This window comes from Drosophila montana, unplaced genomic scaffold (assembly GCF_035044405.1).
Source record: "Drosophila montana isolate Dmon_TW-CO22-7 unplaced genomic scaffold, ASM3504440v1 contig_3200_1, whole genome shotgun sequence".
Lineage (NCBI taxonomy): Eukaryota > Metazoa > Arthropoda > Insecta > Diptera > Drosophilidae > Drosophila > Drosophila montana.
Window position 1 is genome coordinate 7,332,372 of NW_026998080.1, and position 20,847 is coordinate 7,353,218.

The 20,847-nt window shown below is 36.8% G+C and overlaps 1 protein-coding gene across 5 annotated transcripts in view; it reads right to left on the reverse strand.

Annotated features, from left to right (window-relative positions):
- Nucleotides 1-11,009: 11,009 nt before the first annotated feature.
- Nucleotides 11,010-20,847, reverse strand: part of Liprin-gamma — a 47,134-nt gene continuing 37,296 nt past the window's right edge. For 2 of the 5 annotated variants that reach the window (XM_064687840.1, XM_064687839.1), the window contains exons 4-11: nt 18,740-19,642; nt 18,611-18,671; nt 17,866-18,551; nt 17,625-17,786; nt 17,316-17,460; nt 13,359-13,470; nt 11,822-11,845; nt 11,010-11,757 (exon numbers count right to left, since the gene is read on the reverse strand). In XM_064687840.1, coding sequence (XP_064543910.1) covers nt 11,314-11,757; nt 11,822-11,845; nt 13,359-13,470; nt 17,316-17,460; nt 17,625-17,786; nt 17,866-18,551; nt 18,611-18,671; nt 18,740-19,642 — 2,537 coding nt within the window. In that variant the 3' untranslated portion in view covers nt 11,010-11,313. Of the gene's footprint in view, nt 11,758-11,821; nt 11,846-13,358; nt 13,471-14,758; nt 15,772-17,315; nt 17,461-17,624; nt 17,787-17,865; nt 18,552-18,610; nt 18,672-18,739; nt 19,643-20,271; nt 20,494-20,847 lie in introns of those variants that run through there. The other 3 variants (XM_064687842.1, XM_064687841.1, XM_064687843.1) reach the window with 3 other exon arrangements.

Below are 20,847 nucleotides of genomic sequence, written 5' to 3' on the forward strand. Positions count from 1 at the left end.
ATTCCCAAATCGGACATTATTTGGCCGATATATTCCAAAAAATCATCAAAAAAGGTTGACTTTACAAACGAATCGGTTTTTGGTCAACCACTTTTTTTAACCCATCGATTTTGAAAATGTTTGAATGCAGATTGATAGTAGGGATCCCTACGAATTCAAAAAGGTATAACATTTCAAAATCAGACAGTATTTACCCGAGATATTCAATAAAAATCATCGAAAAAGTTTCGATTTTCGAACCGACCCCGAATTTGAGAAAAAACGTGATGTAACCCCTTGCCATTTTGTTGATTTTGGTCAAAATTTAGATTTTTATTTTTTTGATGCCAATCGATAGTACTGATCCTTACGAGTCCAAAATGGTATAAAATTCCCAAATCGGACATTATTTGGCCGATATATTCAAAAAAATCATCAAAAAAGGTTGACTTTACAAACGAATCGGTTTCTGGTCAACCACTTTTTTTAACCCATCGATTTTGAAAATGTTTGAATGCCAGATTGATAGTAGGGATCCCTACGAATTCAAAAAGGTATAACATTTCAAAATCAGACAGTATTTACCCGAGATATTCAATAAAAATCATCGAAAAAGTTTTCATTTTCGAACCGACCCCGAATTTGAGAAAAAACGTGATGTAACCCCTTGCCATTTTGTTGATTTTGGTCAAAATTTAGATTTTTATTTTTTTGATGCCAATCGATAGTACTGATCCTTACGAGTCCAAAATGGTATAAAATTCCCAAATCGGACATTATTTGGCCGATATATTCCAAAAAATCATCAAAAAAGGTTGACTTCACAAACAAATCGGTTTTTGGTCAACCACTTTTTTGAACCCATCGATTTTGAAAATGTTTGAATGCAGATTGATAGTAGGGATCCCTACGAATTCAAAAAGGTATAACATTTCAAAATCAGACAGTATTTACCCGAGATATTCAATAAAAATCATCGAAAAAGTTTTCATTTTCGAACCGACCCCGAATTTGAGAAAAAACGTGATGTAACCCCTTGCCATTTTGTTGATTTTGGTCAAAATTTAGATTTTTATTTTTTTGATGCCAATCGATAGTACTGATCCTTACGAGTCCAAAATGGTATAAAATTCCCAAATCGGACATTATTTGGCCGAGATATTCAAAAAAATCATCAAAAAAGGTTGACTTTACAAACAAATCGGTTTTTGGTCAACCACTTTTTTGAACCCATCGATTTTGAAAATGTTTGAATACAGATTGATAGTAGGGATCCCTACGAATTCAAAAAGGTATAACATTTCAAAATCAGACAGTATTTACCCGAGATATTCAATAAAAATCATCGAAAAAGTTTTCATTTTCGAACCGACCCCGAATTTGAGAAAAAACGTGATGTAACCCCTTGCCATTTTGTTGATTTTGGTCAAAATTTAGATTTTTATTTTTTTGATGCCAATCGATAGTACTGATCCGTACGAGTCCAAAATGGTATAAAATTCCCAAATCGGACATTATTTGGCCGATATATTCAAAAAAATCATCAAAAAAGGTTGACTTCACAAACAAATCGGTTTTTGGTCAACCACTTTTTTGAACCCATCGATTTTGAAAATGTTTGAATACAGATTGATAGTAGGGATCCCTACGAATTCAAAAAGGTATAACATTTCAAAATCAGACAGTATTTACCCGAGATATTCAATAAAAATCATCGAAAAAGTTTTCATTTTCGAACCGACCCCGAATTTGAGAAAAAACGTGATGTAACCCCTTGCCATTTTGTTGATTTTGGTCAAAATTTAGATTTTTATTTTTTTGATGCCAATCGATAGTACTGATCCGTACGAGTCCAAAATGGTATAAAATTCCCAAATCTGACATTATTTGGCCGATATATTCAAAAAAATCATCAAAAAAGGTTGACTTCACAAACAAATCGGTTTTTGGTCAACCACTTTTTTGAACCCATCGATTTTGAAAATGTTTGAATACAGATTGATAGTAGGGATCCCTACGAATTCAAAAAGGTATAACATTTCAAAATCAGACAGTATTTACCCGAGATATTCAATAAAAATCATCGAAAAAGTTTTCATTTTCGAACCGACCCCGAATTTGAGAAAAAACGTGATGTAACCCCTTGCCATTTTGTTGATTTTGGTCAAAATTTAGATTTTTATTTTTTTGATGCCAATCGATAGTACTGATCCGTACGAGTCCAAAATGGTATAAAATTCCCAAATCTGACATTATTTGGCCGATATATTCAAAAAAATCATCAAAAAAGGTTGACTTCACAAACAAATCGGTTTTTGGTCAACCACTTTTTTGAACCCATCGATTTTGAAAATGTTTGAATACAGATTGATAGTAGGGATCCCTACGAATTCAAAAAGGTATAACATTTCAAAATCAGACAGTATTTACCCGAGATATTCAATAAAAATCATCGAAAAAGTTTTCATTTTCGAACCGACCCCGAATTTGAGAAAAAACGTGATGTAACCCCTTGCCATTTTGTTGATTTTGGTCAAAATTTAGATTTTTATTTTTTTGATGCCAATCGATAGTACTGATCCGTACGAGTCCAAAATGGTATAAAATTCCCAAATCTGACATTATTTGGCCGATATATTCAAAAAAATCATCAAAAAAGGTTGACTTCACAAACAAATCGGTTTTTGGTCAACCACTTTTTTGAACCCATCGATTTTGAAAATGTTTGAATACAGATTGATAGTAGGGATCCCTACGAATTCAAAAAGGTATAACATTTCAAAATCAGACAGTATTTACCCGAGATATTCAATAAAAATCATCGAAAAAGTTTTCATTTTCGAACCGACCCCGAATTTGAGAAAAAACGTGATGTAACCCCTTGCCATTTTGTTGATTTTGGTCAAAATTTAGATTTTTATTTTTTTGATGCCAATCGATAGTACTGATCCTTACGAGTCCAAAATGGTATAAAATTCCCAAATCTGACATTATTTGGCCGATATATTCAAAAAAATCATCAAAAAAGGTTGACTTCACAAACAAATCGGTTTTTGGTCAACCACTTTTTTGAACCCATCGATTTTGAAAATGTTTGAATACAGATTGATAGTAGGGATCCCTACGAATTCAAAAAGGTATAACATTTCAAAATCAGACAGTATTTACCCGAGATATTCAATAAAAATCATCGAAAAAGTTTTCATTTTCGAACCGACCCCGAATTTGAGAAAAAACGTGATGTAACCCCTTGCCATTTTGTTGATTTTGGTCAAAATTTAGATTTTTATTTTTTTGATGCCAATCGATAGTACTGATCCTTACGAGTCCAAAATGGTATAAAATTCCCAAATCGGACATTATTTGGCCGATATATTCCAAAAAATCATCAAAAAAGGTTGACTTCACAAACAAATCGGTTTTTGGTCAACCACTTTTTTGAACCCATCGATTTTGAAAATGTTTGAATGCAGATTGATAGTAGGGATCCCTACGAATTCAAAAAGGTATAACATTTCAAAATCAGACAGTATTTACCCGAGATATTCAATAAAAATCATCGAAAAAGTTTTCATTTTCGAACCGACCCCGAATTTGAGAAAAAACGTGATGTAACCCCTTGCCATTTTGTTGATTTTGGTCAAAATTTAGATTTTTATTTTTTTGATGCCAATCGATAGTACTGATCCTTACGAGTCCAAAATGGTATAAAATTCCCAAATCGGACATTATTTGGCCGATATATTCAAAAAAATCATCAAAAAAGGTTGACTTCACAAACAAATCGGTTTTTGGTCAACCACTTTTTTGAACCCATCGATTTTGAAAATGTTTGAATACAGATTGATAGTAGGGATCCCTACGAATTTCAAAAAGGTATAACATTTCAAAATCAGACAGTATTTACCCGAGATATTCAATAAAAATCATCGAAAAAGTTTTCATTTTCGAACCGACCCCGAATTTGAGAAAAAACGTGATGTAACCCCTTGCCATTTTGTTGATTTTGGTCAAAATTTAGATTTTTATTTTTTTGATGCCATTCGATAGTACTGATCCGTACGAGTCCAAAATGGTATAAAATTCCCAAATCTGACATTATTTGGCCGATATATTCAAAAAAATCATCAAAAAAGGTTGACTTCACAAACAAATCGGTTTTTGGTCAACCACTTTTTTGAACCCATCGATTTTGAAAATGTTTGAATACAGATTGATAGTAGGGATCCCTACGAATTCAAAAAGGTATAACATTTCAAAATCAGACAGTATTTACCCGAGATATTCAATAAAAATCATCGAAAAAGTTTTCATTTTCGAACCGACCCCGAATTTGAGAAAAAACGTGATGTAACCCCTTGCCATTTTGGTTGATTTTGGTCAAAATTTAGATTTTTATTTTTTTGATGCCAATCGATAGTACTGATCCTTACGAGTCCAAAATGGTATAAAATTCCCAAATCGGACATTATTTGGCCGATATATTCAAAAAAATCATCAAAAAAGGTTGACTTCACAAACAAATCGGTTTTTGGTCAACCACTTTTTTGAACCCATCGATTTTGAAAATGTTTGAATACAGATTGATAGTAGGGATCCCTACGAATTCAAAAAGGTATAACATTTCAAAATCAGACAGTATTTACCCGAGATATTCAATAAAAATCATCGAAAAAGTTTTCATTTTCGAACCGACCCCGAATTTGAGAAAAAACGTGATGTAACCCCTTGCCATTTTGTTGATTTTGGTCAAAATTTAGATTTTTATTTTTTTGATGCCAATCGATAGTACTGATCCTTACGAGTCCAAAATGGTATAAAATTCCCAAATCGGACATTATTTGGCCGATATATTCAAAAAAATCATCAAAAAAGGTTGACTTCACAAACAAATCGGTTTTTGGTCAACCACTTTTTTGAACCCATCGATTTTGAAAATGTTTGAATACAGATTGATAGTAGGGATCCCTACGAATTCAAAAAGGTATAACATTTCAAAATCAGACAGTATTTACCCGAGATATTCAATAAAAATCATCGAAAAAGTTTTCATTTTCGAACCGACCCCGAATTTGAGAAAAAACGTGATGTAACCCCTTGCCATTTTGTTGATTTTGGTCAAAATTTAGATTTTTATTTTTTTGATGCCAATCGATAGTACTGATCCTTACGAGTCCAAAATGGTATAAAATTCCCAAATCGGACATTATTTGGCCGATATATTCAAAAAAATCATCAAAAAAGGTTGACTTCACAAACAAATCGGTTTTTGGTCAACCACTTTTTTTAACCCATCGATTTTGAAAATGTTTGAATGCAGATTGATAGTAGGGATCCCTACGAATTCAAAAAGGTATAACATTTCAAAATCAGACAGTATTTACCCGAGATATTCAATAAAAATCATCGAAAAAGTTTTCATTTTCGAACCGACCCCGAATTTGAGAAAAACGTGATGTAACCCCTTGCCATTTTGTTGGGTCAACAATTTAGAACGTAACCCGGTTGCCACCTCGGTTTTTGGTCAACACTTTCCCATCGATTTTGAAAATGTTTGAATACAGATTGATAGTAGGGATCCCTACGAATTCAAAAGGTATAACATTTCAAAATCAGACAGTATTTACCCGAGATATTCAATAAAAATCATCGAAAAAGTTTTCATTTTCGAACCGACCCCGAATTTGAGAAAAAACGTGATGTAACCCCTTGCCATTTTGTTGATTTTGGTCAAAATTTAGATTTTTATTTTTTTGATGCCAATCGATAGTACTGATCCGTACGAGTCCAAAATGGTATAAAATTCCCAAATCTGACATTATTTGGCCGATATATTCAAAAAAATCATCAAAAAAGGTTGACTTCACAAACAAATCGGTTTTTGGTCAACCACTTTTTTGAACCCATCGATTTTGAAAATGTTTGAATACAGATTGATAGTAGGGATCCCTACGAATTCAAAAAGGTATAACATTTCAAAATCTGACAGTATTTACCCGAGATATTCAATAAAAATCATCGAAAAAGTTTCATTTTCGAACCGACCCCGAATTTGAAAAAACGGATGAACCCCTGCCATTTTGGATTTTGGTCAAAATTTAGATTTTCATTTTTTTGATCCATCGATAGTACTGATCCTTACGAGTCCAAAATGTTATTCATTCTCAACCGACTCCGTTTGGAACACTTTACCCTCATTTTGATGTTTGCGATTGATAGTAGGGATCCCTACGAATTCAAAAAGGTATAACATTTCAAAATCAGACAGTATTTACCCGAGATATTCAATAAAAATCATCGAAAAAGTTTTCATTTTCGAACCGACCCCGAATTTGGAAAAAACGTGATGTAACCCCTTGCCATTTTGTTGATTTTGGTCAAAATTTAGATTTTTATTTTTTTGATGCCAATCGATAGTACTGATCCTTACGAGTCCAAAATGGTATAAAATTCCCAAATCGGACATTATTTGGCCGATATATTCAAAAAAATCATCAAAAAAGGTTGACTTCACAAACAAATCGGTTTTTGGTCAACCACTTTTTTGAACCCATCGATTTTGAAAATGTTTGAATGCAGATTGATAGTAGGGATCCCTACGAATTCAAAAAGGTATAACATTTCAAAATCAGACAGTATTTACCCGAGATATTCAATAAAAATCATCGAAAAAGTTTTCATTTTCGAACCGACCCCGAATTTGAGAAAAAACGTGATGTAACCCCTTGCCATTTTGTTGATTTTGGTCAAAATTTAGATTTTTATTTTTTTGATGCCAATCGATAGTACTGATCCTTACGAGTCCAAAATGGTATAAAATTCCCAAATCTGACATTATTTGGCCGATATATTCAAAAAAATCATCAAAAAAGGTTGACTTCACAAACAAATCGGTTTTTGGTCAACCACTTTTTTGAACCCATCGATTTTGAAAATGTTTGAATACAGATTGATAGTAGGGATCCCTACGAATTCAAAAAGGTATAACATTTCAAAATCAGACAGTATTTACCCGAGATATTCAATAAAAATCATCGAAAAAGTTTTCATTTTCGAACCGACCCCGAATTTGAGAAAAAACGTGATGTAACCCCTTGCCATTTTGTTGATTTTGGTCAAAATTTAGATTTTTATTTTTTTGATGCCATTCGATAGTACTGATCCTTACGAGTCCAAAATGGTATAAAATTCCCAAATCTGACATTATTTGGCCGATATATTCAAAAAAATCATCAAAAAAGGTTGACTTCACAAACAAATCGGTTTTTGGTCAACCACTTTTTTGACCCATCGATTTTGAAAATGTTTGAATACAGATTGATAGTAGGGATCCCTACGAATTCAAAAAGGTATAACATTTCAAAATCAGACAGTATTTACCCGAGATATTCAATAAAAATCATCGAAAAAGTTTTCATTTTCGAACCGACCCCGAATTTGAGAAAAAACGTGATGTAACCCCTTGCCATTTTGTTGATTTTGGTCAAAATTTAGATTTTTATTTTTTTGATGCCATTCGATAGTACTGATCCTTACGAGTCCAAAATGGTATAAAATTCCCAAATCTGACATTATTTGGCCGATATATTCAAAAAAATCATCAAAAAAGGTTGACTTCACAAACAAATCGGTTTTTGGTCAACCACTTTTTTGAACCCATCGATTTTGAAAATGTTTGAATACAGATTGATAGTAGGGATCCCTACGAATTCAAAAAGGTATAACATTTCAAAATCAGACAGTATTTACCCGAGATATTCAATAAAAATCATCAAAAAAGTTTTCATTTTCGAACCGACCCGAATTTGAGAAAAAACGTGATGTAACCCCTTGCCATTTTGTTGATTTTGGTCAAAATTTAGATTTTATTTTTTTGATGCCAATCGATAGTACTGATCCGTACGAGTCCAAAATGGTATAAAATTCCCAAATCGGACATTATTTGGCCGATATATTCAAAAAAATCATCAAAAAAGGTTGACTTCACAAACAAATCGGTTTTTGGTCAACCACTTTTTTGAACCCATCGATTTTGAAAATGTTTAATGCAGATTGATAGTAGGGATCCCTACGAATTCAAAAAGGTATAACATTTCAAAATCAGACAGTATTTACCCGAGATATTCAATAAAAATCATCGAAAAAGTTTTCATTTTCGAACCAACCCCGAATTTGCGAAAAAACGTGATGTAACCCCTTGCCATTTTGTTGATTTTGGTCAAAATTTAGATTTTTATTTTTTTGATGCCAATCGATAGTACTGATCCTTACGAGTCCAAAATGGTATAAAATTCCCAAATCGGACATTATTTGGCCGATATATTCAAAAAAATCATCAAAAAAGGTTGACTTCACAAACAAATCGGTTTTTGGTCAACCACTTTTTTGAACCCATCGATTTTGAAAATGTTTGAATACAGATTGATAGTAGGGATCCCTACGAATTCAAAAAGGTATAACATTTCAAAATCAGACAGTATTTACCCGAGATATTCAATAAAAATCATCGAAAAAGTTTTCATTTTCGAACCGACCCCGAATTTGAGAAAAAACGTGATGTAACCCCTTGCCATTTTGTTGATTTTGGTCAAAATTTAGATTTTTATTTTTTTGATGCCATTCGATAGTACTGATCCGTACGAGTCCAAAATGGTATAAAATTCCCAAATCTGACATTATTTGGCCGATATATTCAAAAAAATCATCAAAAAAGGTTGACTTCACAAACAAATCGGTTTTTGGTCAACCACTTTTTTGAACCCATCGATTTTGAAAATGTTTGAATACAGATTGATAGTAGGGATCCCTACGAATTCAAAAAGGTATAACATTTCAAAATCAGACAGTATTTACCCGAGATATTCAATAAAAATCATCGAAAAAGTTTTCATTTTCGAACCAACCCCGAATTTGCGAAAAAACGTGATGTAACCCCTTGCCATTTTGTTGATTTTGGTCAAAATTTAGATTTTTATTTTTTTGATGCCAATCGATAGTACTGATCCTTACGAGTCCAAAATGGTATAAAATTCCCAAATCGGACATTATTTGGCCGATATAATCCAAAAAATGATCAAAAAAGGTTGACTTCACAAACAAATCGGTTTTTGGTCAACCACTTTTTTTAACCCATCGATTTTGTAAATATTTGAATGCAGATTGATAGTAGGGATCCCTACGAATTCAAAAAGGTATAACATTTCAAAATCAGACAGTATTTACCCGAGATATTCAATAAAAATCATCGAAAAAGTTTTCATTTTCGAACCGACCCCGAATTTGAGAAAAAACGTGATGTAACCCCTTGCCATTTTGTTGATTTTGGTCAAAATTTAGATTTTTACTTTTTTGATGCCAATCGATAGTACTGATCCTTACGATTCCAAAATGGTATAAAATTCCCAAATCGGACATTATTTGGCCGATATATTAAAAAAAATCATCAAAAATGGTTGACTTTACAAACAAATCGGTTTTTGGTCAACCACTTTTTTTAACCCATCGATTTTGAAAATGTTTGAATGCAGATTGCTAGTAGGGGTCCCTACGAATTCAAAAACGTATAACATTTCAAAATCAGACAGTATTTACCCGAGATATTCAATAAAAATCATCGAAAAAGTTTTCATTTTCGAACCGACCCCGAATTTGAGAAAAAACGTGATGTAACCCCTTGCCATTTTGTTGATTTTGGTAAAAATTTAGATTTTTATTTTTTTGATGCCAATCGATAGTACTGATCCTTACGAGTCCAAAATGGTATAAAATTCCCAAATCGGACATTATTTGGCCGATATATTCAAAAAAATCATCAAAAATGGTTGACTTTACAAACAAATCGGTTTTTGGTCAACCACTTTTTTTAACCCATCGATATTGAAAATATTTGAATGCAGATTGATAGTAGGGATCCCTACGAATTCAAAAAGGTATAACATTTCAAAGTCAGACAGTATTTACCCGAGATATTCAATAAAAATCATCGAAAAAGTTTTCATTTTCGAACCGACCCCGAATTTGAGAAAAAACATAAAATCATCAAAATAGGTTGACTTTACAAACAAATCGGGCTGTATTTTGCCGAGATATGGGCATTAAAAGATTTTCCAATGATTTGAATGATGTTTTTCATGCTATTTTGGAATATCTCGGCAAAATATTTTTCGATTTTTCAATGATATACCATTTTGAAATCGTAAGGAAGAACTATCGATTGGCAATTAAATTAAAATTAAAGTTTAATAAAACTAAATCTATTTTTTCACCGTTTTTCTTCAAACTCGGTTTACAAAATTGCCTATAATAATTATAATGAAAAAATGTTGATTTTTTGACAATCGAGGTTTTTGATCATTAGTTTATTCGTTTATATTATCGGCTTGTAATTGTAAATCTAGAATTAAATTGGTCTGCTTAAAAGTAAACATCTCATATTATTGATACAATATATGCTTCAGTTGTCGTAATGGTAGGAAGGATATTTCAGTTATATTTTGGAGAATTTTAACATTTTGCCTATTGCCGATTACGTTTGCTGTGATTTGTTAGTCTCAATTAATTCTGTTGAAAATGACATACACATGCGATTAATACATATAATTGTAACCTAAACCTATATTAATAGCCATTTACAATTTGCACAACACTGCACTTTAGAAAAATTCATTTATTCTGGGGGTTTCACATTTGCTTAGCTACACGATAGTTTGGTTGGTTGGGCGCTTACAAAATAATAATTTCAATTTATCTAAATTGCAATTACGGTTAAGGGTATTATTATTTCAAATCCAATCTCCGCTGACATTTAAATCTATTGCCCACTCGCCTCCCAGCAATTGTAGTCGAGTATTAAATGAAATCAATTTTTAAATGTACAATTACATACGATTTGATTAGGCTATAATAAAGTTAAATTGTTTTTAGTTGGAGCTTGTGGTTGATTAATTCAATTAATTAAATATTTTCTCTTAATTGCGTGCATAGAACTTATCCTATATGTTTTCACATATATATATTCAATAAATATTCAATTTTTCTGTTCTGTAGTTTCCCTCAATCTGATTTAATCAAATATGCTTAGTGGTTGTGTGTTTGTATCTTGACATATGTATATGTACCTGTTGGAATTCAAAGTAATGTCTTTGAGGTGGGCCTTGATTTAAATTTAATCGCATCCTCTTTAAAATATAATCGATAAACTTTGGTTTCTTCACTCTTAACTTATCACTTTGGAATGCCAGATGAGGCGTAGGGGAATAGATGAAATAATATATTATATGATATATTAGCTGGGAGCAATTATATAAAGGGAATCCATAAGCTGCAATCAGATGTTCATTCAGGCGAGTCCGATGATGCGGATATGCCACCCAGACTGCAGGCGCCCATGCTGCCGCTGGCTGCCACCCCAATGTCGCTGATGCTCTTCACCCGGCGACTATTCTGCTCGTACAGCAGGTGGCTGTCCAGCCCGTTGGGGTCTAGGATGCTGCCAACGGGTGGGGCACTCACACGATGACCGGGTGGACCGTAATTGGAGCTGCCTGAGCTTGGTGGCGGCGGGGGCGGTGCTGTTGTGGGTGGCGGTAGAAAATGATGGGGAGGATGATGGTGATGCGACTGCATTTGCTGCGGACCTATGGTAGCGTATATTCCTCCACCGCCGCCGCCCTCGCTGCTGCTGTACGATGGCGTTGGGGAGGTGGAGTTTCCGAAGGAGCTGCGATCGCCGGCACGATGGGGTTTGCTGTTGAACCGAAAGGCTTTTGAAAGAGAGCTCTGAAAATTGAAGGGGGACCCATTAGAAGAGAACTTGCATTCGAATTATTATAGTTCCCATTACCTGAGATCCTTTCCATGCCGAAATCTGTAAGGTAGAAGAGACGAAAAAATAAAAACAAATAATTTTTATTAGTTTTGAATTCGTTGAATAATTGATAACCAGCAGAGTTCAAACCCAACCAATCCCCCAACCAATGTCAATTATTTAAATTGCCAACCCCTTTGGCCAGTTGCATTTGACATTTATCTGCGATTTGCCGTGAAACTTCTGGTGTCAGGTATTTTTTTTTTTTTCTTATTAAAAATGGTTAATTAGTAGTCAAGAGTCAATCAAACGGGCTCTTTTATCGAATAAAAGAGCGCAATTTAAACAGTTTATATTTATTTTAATTAATTTTCATATTTAGTGCACTTTACAAAATGCTCATTAATTGTTACTTACTTGCAATAACTACGCATTGTGTACGAGTATATTATATATATTTTTTTTATTTTATATATATTCATAGCTCTCGGGCTGTTCTGTATGTATCGTTTGTTTTTTTCGCACTTCATTTATTATTGATGTATATAATGCATGATTAAATGTAAACGTTGTAACGTGTTTAAATGGTAGTCTTTTAAATACTATATATGTGCGTTTTGCAACACTGAAAATGAATAATACACTGTCTTATAACACTTAAACACGTTATACCGTTATAATATATTCTAAATAATTGAACTAGCTAATGCAAAACATTCCTTCAAGATCTTTTTTATAAAACCAAATCACACTCCATGCATTTTTTTTATTCATCTTACTTTCATATAATTTTACCAAAAAGAGAGCTGAAAATGTATTTAAATTTCATGTTACACATTTCAGCTCCCTTGTATGCTTACTCCCTACTAATCAATCGAATATATCTTAAATGTTGATGCTACGTATGCTTTGACTTGGTGAATTTACGGATCCACACAATTTCAATAAACATGCCAATTTATTGGAAATTGCTGAGAAATATTATTCAAGAAAATGAAATGCTCATCCTTACAAAAATGTATGTTTATATATGTATATTTAAAAATGTATATTAGTTTCTCATATTTTTCGGTTCAACTCTGAAGCGAAATTTTAGTTTAGTTTGTTTTAATACTAAGTACTCTAAGTGTCGAAACATCGTTGTACTGTGTGCTCAAAGTACTTTTGAGAAGTGGCCATTTGTCTGTCTTATGTTGTTTGTGGTAAGGTAAATAAAAAGTTGGAAAATAACACAAACTAATATGATCCTTGACATTCTACACAAGTACTGAAAGCGATAAGTTTAAGTTTATAGTTTATAGAGGCATAGACACACACATATAAATATATATAGAGAGAAAGAGAGAGATAGAGAGAGAGAGACAACAAAAGCTTCACGTCAAATCAGGCTAAGATAAATACAGAGGCAGAAACTTGATCGTTTTTATTTCCGTTCTGATATTTGTTTTCAAATTTCGTAAGACATTTAGTTTTTCCAATTGACTTTCGTGTGTGCAGACAATATAGCGCTAGATACATATACATAGATGTATGTTTGTTTGTATGGTTATGGTTAGGCTGGAGTTCGACTTACCCGCAAGTTGCCACTCGATCGCCGATCTGTTGTGGCATAGTGCTGCAGTCCGCCGGGTCCAGTTAGGGGCACTATGCCGCAACCGGAACGAATGCCTTGACCCAAAGTTGCTCTACACAACAAACATTGCAATACAACCGGATTGTTTTCGTTTAGGTTTGTGTTTGTGTGTGTGTGTGTGTTTGGTTGTGGGCGTAGGCGTGTGTGTGTGTGTGGGAGTGGGTGGGTGTTTATATATGTTTGTGCATGTGGAGAATTTTGTTGCATTTGGCACAAATGAATAGTAGACACAAAACGGGGCAGGCACAGACAGTGGCAGAGGCATAGACAGGCAGGCAAGCACACGCACACACACACACAGATGCCAAAAGTGATGTTGTTGTTGTAGCAGTTGTAGTCGTATGGTTGTTGTTGTTGTGGTAGTGTTGTATAATGCATTATTGTAAACAATCAAGACACAAGGATAGCAACAACAAGCCGTTGATTTTGTATACAATTGAATTGAGGATTATACCAAATTGAAAGAAATAGTATATATGAAAATATAGAAAGTAGAAAAGAAACAGGACAAAGACAAAAAACGGTTAATAATATTGAGAAATTTTGTGTGTATCGATATTGGTATTTGTATTTTTGCATAATTGACTACTTGTAGCGTAAACAACAAAATTATGGCTAAGATATACATATATGTTATTATTATAAGAGAGATGATGTGGGGCCCCGAAATTATAAAGTTTGCACAAATACTAGAATAAAATATGAAATAAATTTGGCAGAAGCATTGCTTCATTCACATCAAAACATATTTGTATGTGGAGTAGATGGACAACGAGTAGACAAACGAAAAATCTACTTAAACATAGACACATACTTAGACAAAGTGTGCTAATTTTTACTCGAAAATCACTTGAGTTTTACTTACAATTGACATTGCATTGACTTGGCAGTTAATATCTAGGATATTGGGTTTTTGGGATTTGGATGGGTTTGTGTTTAAAGTAAACGAAAACTAAGAGATATGAACTACGACTAAATATCATTTCGAAATGTGGCCGGCGGCATTTGAAGGCGCACAAAAGTAGGCAACACTGAGAAGAAAACAAGCTAATGTATGTATGTATATATATATATGTATATGTATATGTATTGGTGGTTCGGGTGTGAATGCATGTTTGTATGTTTAACTAGAAAATCTAGCAAATCTATTCGCAGATAATCCAATTTGAATATGTAGTATGTAAGTATAATGTTCAGTTTATGTATCTGTATCTGTATCTGTATCTGTATCTGTATCACAGTGGACGGCTGTCCACATTAGTTACACGGGCAATTGAGCCCAGTTTATGTTTGCACATATATCTATATAAATAGTTGCTAGAAGAATGCTTTATTACACATTTAATGTCTGCTGTGTTTCGTTTTTTTTTTTTGTATCTGTTCTATGCATAATATGTTTTGGCTATTGATTAATACATATTTATATATAAAACTAGAAACGAATCGCGTTCGCTACTTAAAGATTTGCTACCCAAATTTTCGCTGGCCCACTATACCTAAACACACATCTATGTTGTCTCCAATATCTGTGCGGATCTCTTATACTTGGAATGCAAATAACATCAATACAAATAATTATATTTATGCTTTAATAGATATATTCGAATCGCGTGCGTTTCAATTGTGTCGCGTTTTTACTTTTGCGGCTGTGGTGTTTGGCTTAAATGCAAAGATTTCAGTTGTGTAATACCTATATACCATATATAGTATATACATATATATATGTATACTATATATTTGCATGTAAGTGTTAAACGTGTTAAGCTGCTTAAAGATAGCTGCAAAGCATCAACCGATTTTGCGACCCGATTTGCACTAAGTATTCATATTATAGTATGGACATATCGATAATGCAAAGCTCTTCAGATTTTCGATATGTGATTTACTGGATTTTCACTCTAATTTGTTTTTTTTTGTTATCTGTTATTTTCGGTTGGGTCATGAGTATCGGGGTGGGGTTTTGTCTGATTACAAGTCCTACGAGTTATTTCGTTGCTTATGCATAAATATTCAATTTCTTTGCTATGCTAAGTAAGTATTTAATTATGTTGATTTGATTAGCGCTGTGCTCCAATTATTGTTCTCTTCCTAGAATTACCAATCAGCTTAGCTAAATACATTATTAAATATTGAATCGAGTTGAATCCCATCGAGTTACAATTGATTACAAATACACACATTTTTTTGCCACTGGCATTATGAGAATAATTTTTGTGATTTCGATTTCGATTTCGATTTGAATTTTGATTTTATGTTTTTGTTTTTTATTATTTTGATTTAATGGCCCTGCAATTTGGCCAATTGCCGGGAGTTTTCCATTTGAAATTCTTCCATTTGACAGTATATTATGTATCTGCATTGGGCAAAGTAGAAAATATGTAGATATCGCGAGAGATGTTGGAAGAGAAAAGAGAGAGAAAAATAAGGCACAAGCCAATTAGTGCGTTTTGACGGCATTTCAGACATGCTCTAAAACACGCACACAAACACGCCACATATGCATGTATGTAATTATATATATATCTATATATAAGCATATAATACATACACACAGGTACTCTTATGATGTACGAGAAGACAGATATATTTTAGATGATGAGTGCAGCTACACATAGTATATGGAATCGTATGACGGCGCATAAATACAGTTTATAGATCAGAGAATGGATTGTCTTCAGTCAACAACTACAACAACAATCAGGACACTTAAACGCGTCTCTGGACTATTTCCACACTGGATTACTGGATGATTGATAGAGCTGATAGAGCAGGCTGAGCTTAAAGTGATGATATGTACGAGAATATATGCAAAGCCGTTCAAAATCAAGAAAAGCGTCTCTAATGCTTGTGTCTGTGTATATGTGTGTGTGTGTGTGTTGGATGAAGTGAATAATGAAGAAGAAGAAGCACACATATACAATGTAAATATATATAATAAATACTGGCACGCTACTTTCCTTTTTAGGAAACAAATTCTTCCCTTTCAGAATCAGGAACAATAATTAATATCTCTTTTAGATCCGAAATACGATGTTAATATTTCATAAATTCTAACAATCTTCTGTTCATTCAATTTTTAAAATATTTCCTATGTTAATTATTTATAAACAATCCAAAATGATTAGCTAAATCCGATTTTGCAATTAACAATATTTGAATTAAATTAACATTAACTTTCATTTTACCATCAACATTAACATTAACATTAGAATTAACATTAGCATTAACATAAGTATTAACACTGACATTAAAGTTAACATTAATATTAACGTCAATATTAACATAAACATCTACATTATTGTTAGATAGTTAAGGCTAGATGGGAAAAAAGCTTAATGTTGGATTCAACCTAAACCTTTTCCAAACATATATTTAAAAATAATTACTCAACATTAATACGTTGCCCTAGTTCAAATTCCTATACTAATTGGACAAAAGCAGTTCCCTGATAAAATTGAATATTAATGTAAAGCAGATGATGCCGATGATGATGATGTTGATGATGATGATGGGAATGATGGGGATGTTGTTGTTTATGATGGACCATGCAGAAATGATGAGACGAACAAAATGAATGAAATAATGAGCACAATAGCAATAAACAAATCAAATTACAAGCATGTACGATTATGTAATCGACAATGGGAGAAAATGCAAAGTAAAAACAACCCAATCAAATGTGAACGAAACAATAGAAATTCTAATCGAATGGGTACAGTAATCAAAACGCTGTTTAACGCTACATACATACTTATGTATACAGATAGGGCAGAGAGTTGTCTCGGTATCGAAATCGACAACCGAAACCAGGGTTACGTAAGGGACACACACACACACACACTAATCATGTGAATGTGAATGGTGGCGGGGGCGGGGCGGGGCGGAGCGGACACTCACCTTGCGGGCAGGATGAGGGCATCGAATTCCGTATTAAGATGGCGTCGTATTATGTTCTTTGATGGGGGAATGCCCAGCGCCGTAGCCATGGTATCGCCCGAAAAGGATGGCTCCAGCACAACAAGTCCGCCATGGACGCCGCTGTCTGCAAATGGAACCGGACACAAGGGCTCAATTCAGTATATTTCAATTGAAACTCAACACTGAAGTGCTTTAATGGCACATTATCATTATCCCATATAGGCAACTGATATCCACTTGCATCGAACCAAGAACGGGATGCTTCATTATGGAGTACAACGAACTTACCCTTCAGGTTGTCCGCGTACTCGCCCAGGTCAATGGAGCGCACCCAGCGTATGAAGCGTTGGTTAGTCCAGACAATGGGATCCGTATCGACAGTCTCCGATTGCACCCGTCGCATGGCCAGCGTCTGACGGTCATATTTGACAATGCGCAACACGTGAATGCCTAAGGGCAGGAGAGAAGCCAAGATATTAGCTGTCAGTTGGGCATATTCCAGCCAAAGGCTGCTGCTGCAAATGCATACCATGTACAATGCTGGCCTGATGGAATTTTCGCGTCACACCGAGAAACTTTTCCAGCTCCTTCTTGGATAGGGTGTCCAGCATGCGGGCATCAACCAGAGACTGCAGGAAGGGCTCAGCGTACTGCGGCAGTCCGATGTCCGGCAGCCACTCGGTGGCAACCCAAGTGTGGCCCAGTTGGGTGATCAGTGGATAGCGCACCAGCTCCGGACGTCGCTGCTCCTCAATGGCCAGTCGCAACTTCTTGCGATGCATGGGATGACCCAAGCCCAAGCCGGCCTCGAGCTCAACGTCGTTCAGCTCGAGCAGCACCTTGCCGCTCTTCACGTTCTCCGCACAGCGTGCACTATATTGTGGCATGCCCAGCGCCACCTCCAGCCAGGCCAGCACCTGCGTGGCCCGCCAGCGTTCTATGGGCAGCTGGGAGGCCTCACGCAGCAGTCGCAGCTTTTCGGCATAGCCCTCCTCCGATAGCGGATTCCATGAGTAGTCGCTGTACTCGGTCACTCCATCGGCGGACATGGCCTTGCTCTTGTTACGGGACCGTGCAAAGACACGCGAGATGCTGCCCCAAGTGCCGCCACGCCCATTTCGTGCGCCCAACGGTCCGCTTTTGTTGCCAAACTTGCGAGTTATGGCGCCAGCGCCGCCTGGTCCCTCGGCATCCGGCGAGAGCTGCTCCACGGATCTGAAGGGAAGAAATTATACATAGTACATACTGAAAGACTTTTTGTAGTGTTAAATTACCTGGAATAGGCGCCCGAGTTCAGAGGCGAGAGTGTAGGGCTGCGTTCCTTGGGTGTGCCAACTGAAAGATAAGAAGAATAGAGTGAAGTTGATTAAGCGGAAGATTTGGACAAACTCTCGGCTACTCACATTGGTACATGTTCTGGCTGGAGACTAGAGAGATGCTGTCCGGATCGACGGTGATGCAGGGCCCGTTGTCGCAGGTGCCGTCGCTGAAGTTGAGCTCCCCGCCGGTGCTCTCGCGATCGCTGCTATTCCGTAGGCCCGAGTCATTGGAGCAGGAGTTGCGATCGCCGACTGTGGCGCCGGAGCCACCACTGAGGCTGCCGCTAAACGCCGACAATGAGTTGGAGTTGCCACGGCCACTGTCCTCGGCTGTGCCACGCATTCCGCTCAGGTTGCCCGCGAGACCCGAACCGCCGGCCATCTGGCTGAGCATGCCGGACGCGGCCGATGGTGGCGTCAGCGGCGCAAACGAATGCAGGCTCTCCTGGTCGGATAGGCAGCCCGTCAGCTGGCGTCGCGCCTCTTGCAGCTGCTCCTGCAGCCGCTGCAGCTGCAGGTCGCGTGCCGATAGCTGCTGGGCCAGTGCGAGCGAGCGCTCGGCCTCGTCGCGCGCCTGCTTCAGCAGCTGGAAGCGCTCACGATCCCGATCGCCCGAGATCTTGGCATTGGTTGACTCTGTTTCGCGCACACGCTCCTGATAGTTGCGTATAAAGTCGCGCAACTCCTGCTCCTTCTCCTGCAGCGAGGCGCACAATTGTTTCACCTGGCCCAAGAGATCGGATTTGTCGGTGCGCAGTTTCTTACGCTCCAGCCGCATGGTCAGCAACTGGTTCTTCACGCTGCGCAGCTCCGTTTCCAGCCGTTCAACGCGCTCCTGCGACGCCGATGGCTGGGCTGCATCCAGGTCGGCGGCGCCTGGTTCGGCACCACCAACGGCTCCGTCCGTCGAATGCTCGAACAGCCGGCGCAGACGCAGCAGCTCCGCATTCAAGCGTTCGTTCTCGTCGCGCAGCTTCATGGCCATCTCTGCAAGAGAACGTTGGGTTTTAGATGAGTGTGTGGCCAGCCAGCTGGCCGGGTTGAGTGCCGCGCTAAGCTCAAGCCGTGGAAAAGCGGGGACGGTGTCGTTGCCGATGATGCTACGCGTTAGTTAGCAGCTAGCCCCATGGCTCCCATAGCTACCTTTTATCTATATGCCAGGCGTTCTACTACAGGCTCCCACAGAACCCATCACCCCGCCAACACTTCCAGCTGACATGTCGCCCAGTCAGCTGCCGATTACTTTGCATGCCAAATCTCTAAACACAGAACTACGAACGAGCAAAACTAAAGAGTGCAGTGTGGGAGCAGGAAAAGTTTTCCGTTTAAACAGAAAACAAGTTAAATGGGCTAGGTCAAGGATCAATCTGGACAAATTCCGAACGGGTGGCCGGAGGATGGGATTGCGGAGGGATTGCTGAGTGTGTGAGTAGGGCATGCGGGTTAAATGTTAATGCGAGTGCTGATAGGACGTCTGCTGTGCTCCAATTAAAAGTACAGAGCGGAAATGGCAGATGAAATGTGAGGAAAACGCAAGATTGAAATGGCGAATGGCGAATGGGGAAAGGCTTTAGTACGGGTGCGGGTGCAAGAGTACGAGTCTCGGATCGACTTACCTGGACGAAATATGAACTTTGACTCGTCATTGCGATTGCCATCAGGAATGCTGTTCGAGTTTATGTGGTGGCTTGTGCTGGTTGCCTCTAGCATCAGCAGCGCGGCGGATGCAGCCGATGTCGGGGAGCAGGACATTGGGGATGCCAATAGCTTTGGCATGGCCGTGGGCATGGGTACGGGCATTGCCGTTGCGGATTTTACTTTCATTGTCTTCGATATGGTAGGTAGCTCCGGTTCCATTAATTTCACAATCGAGCAAACATCATTCGCATTTCGCTTGTCGACTGCAGTTATATTGTTGTGTATTGAGTATTTCCCCCCCAAATACACACCAAACGGGGCAATTCAATCGAATTCGTGATTTTCGTCAATAAGTGGGTTGAGTGTCCAAATGGATGGGGGTTGGGGGGTGTTAACAAAATAAATAACAACAGTAATAACAACAGCAACAGCAACGATTTAAGCACATCATGTTAATGTAAATGTTAATGTTAATGTTAATGATTATGTTAAGGATTATTATGTTTAAGATTATGTAGGAGGGCTGACACAATGGAGTTGAGTATGTGTATGTG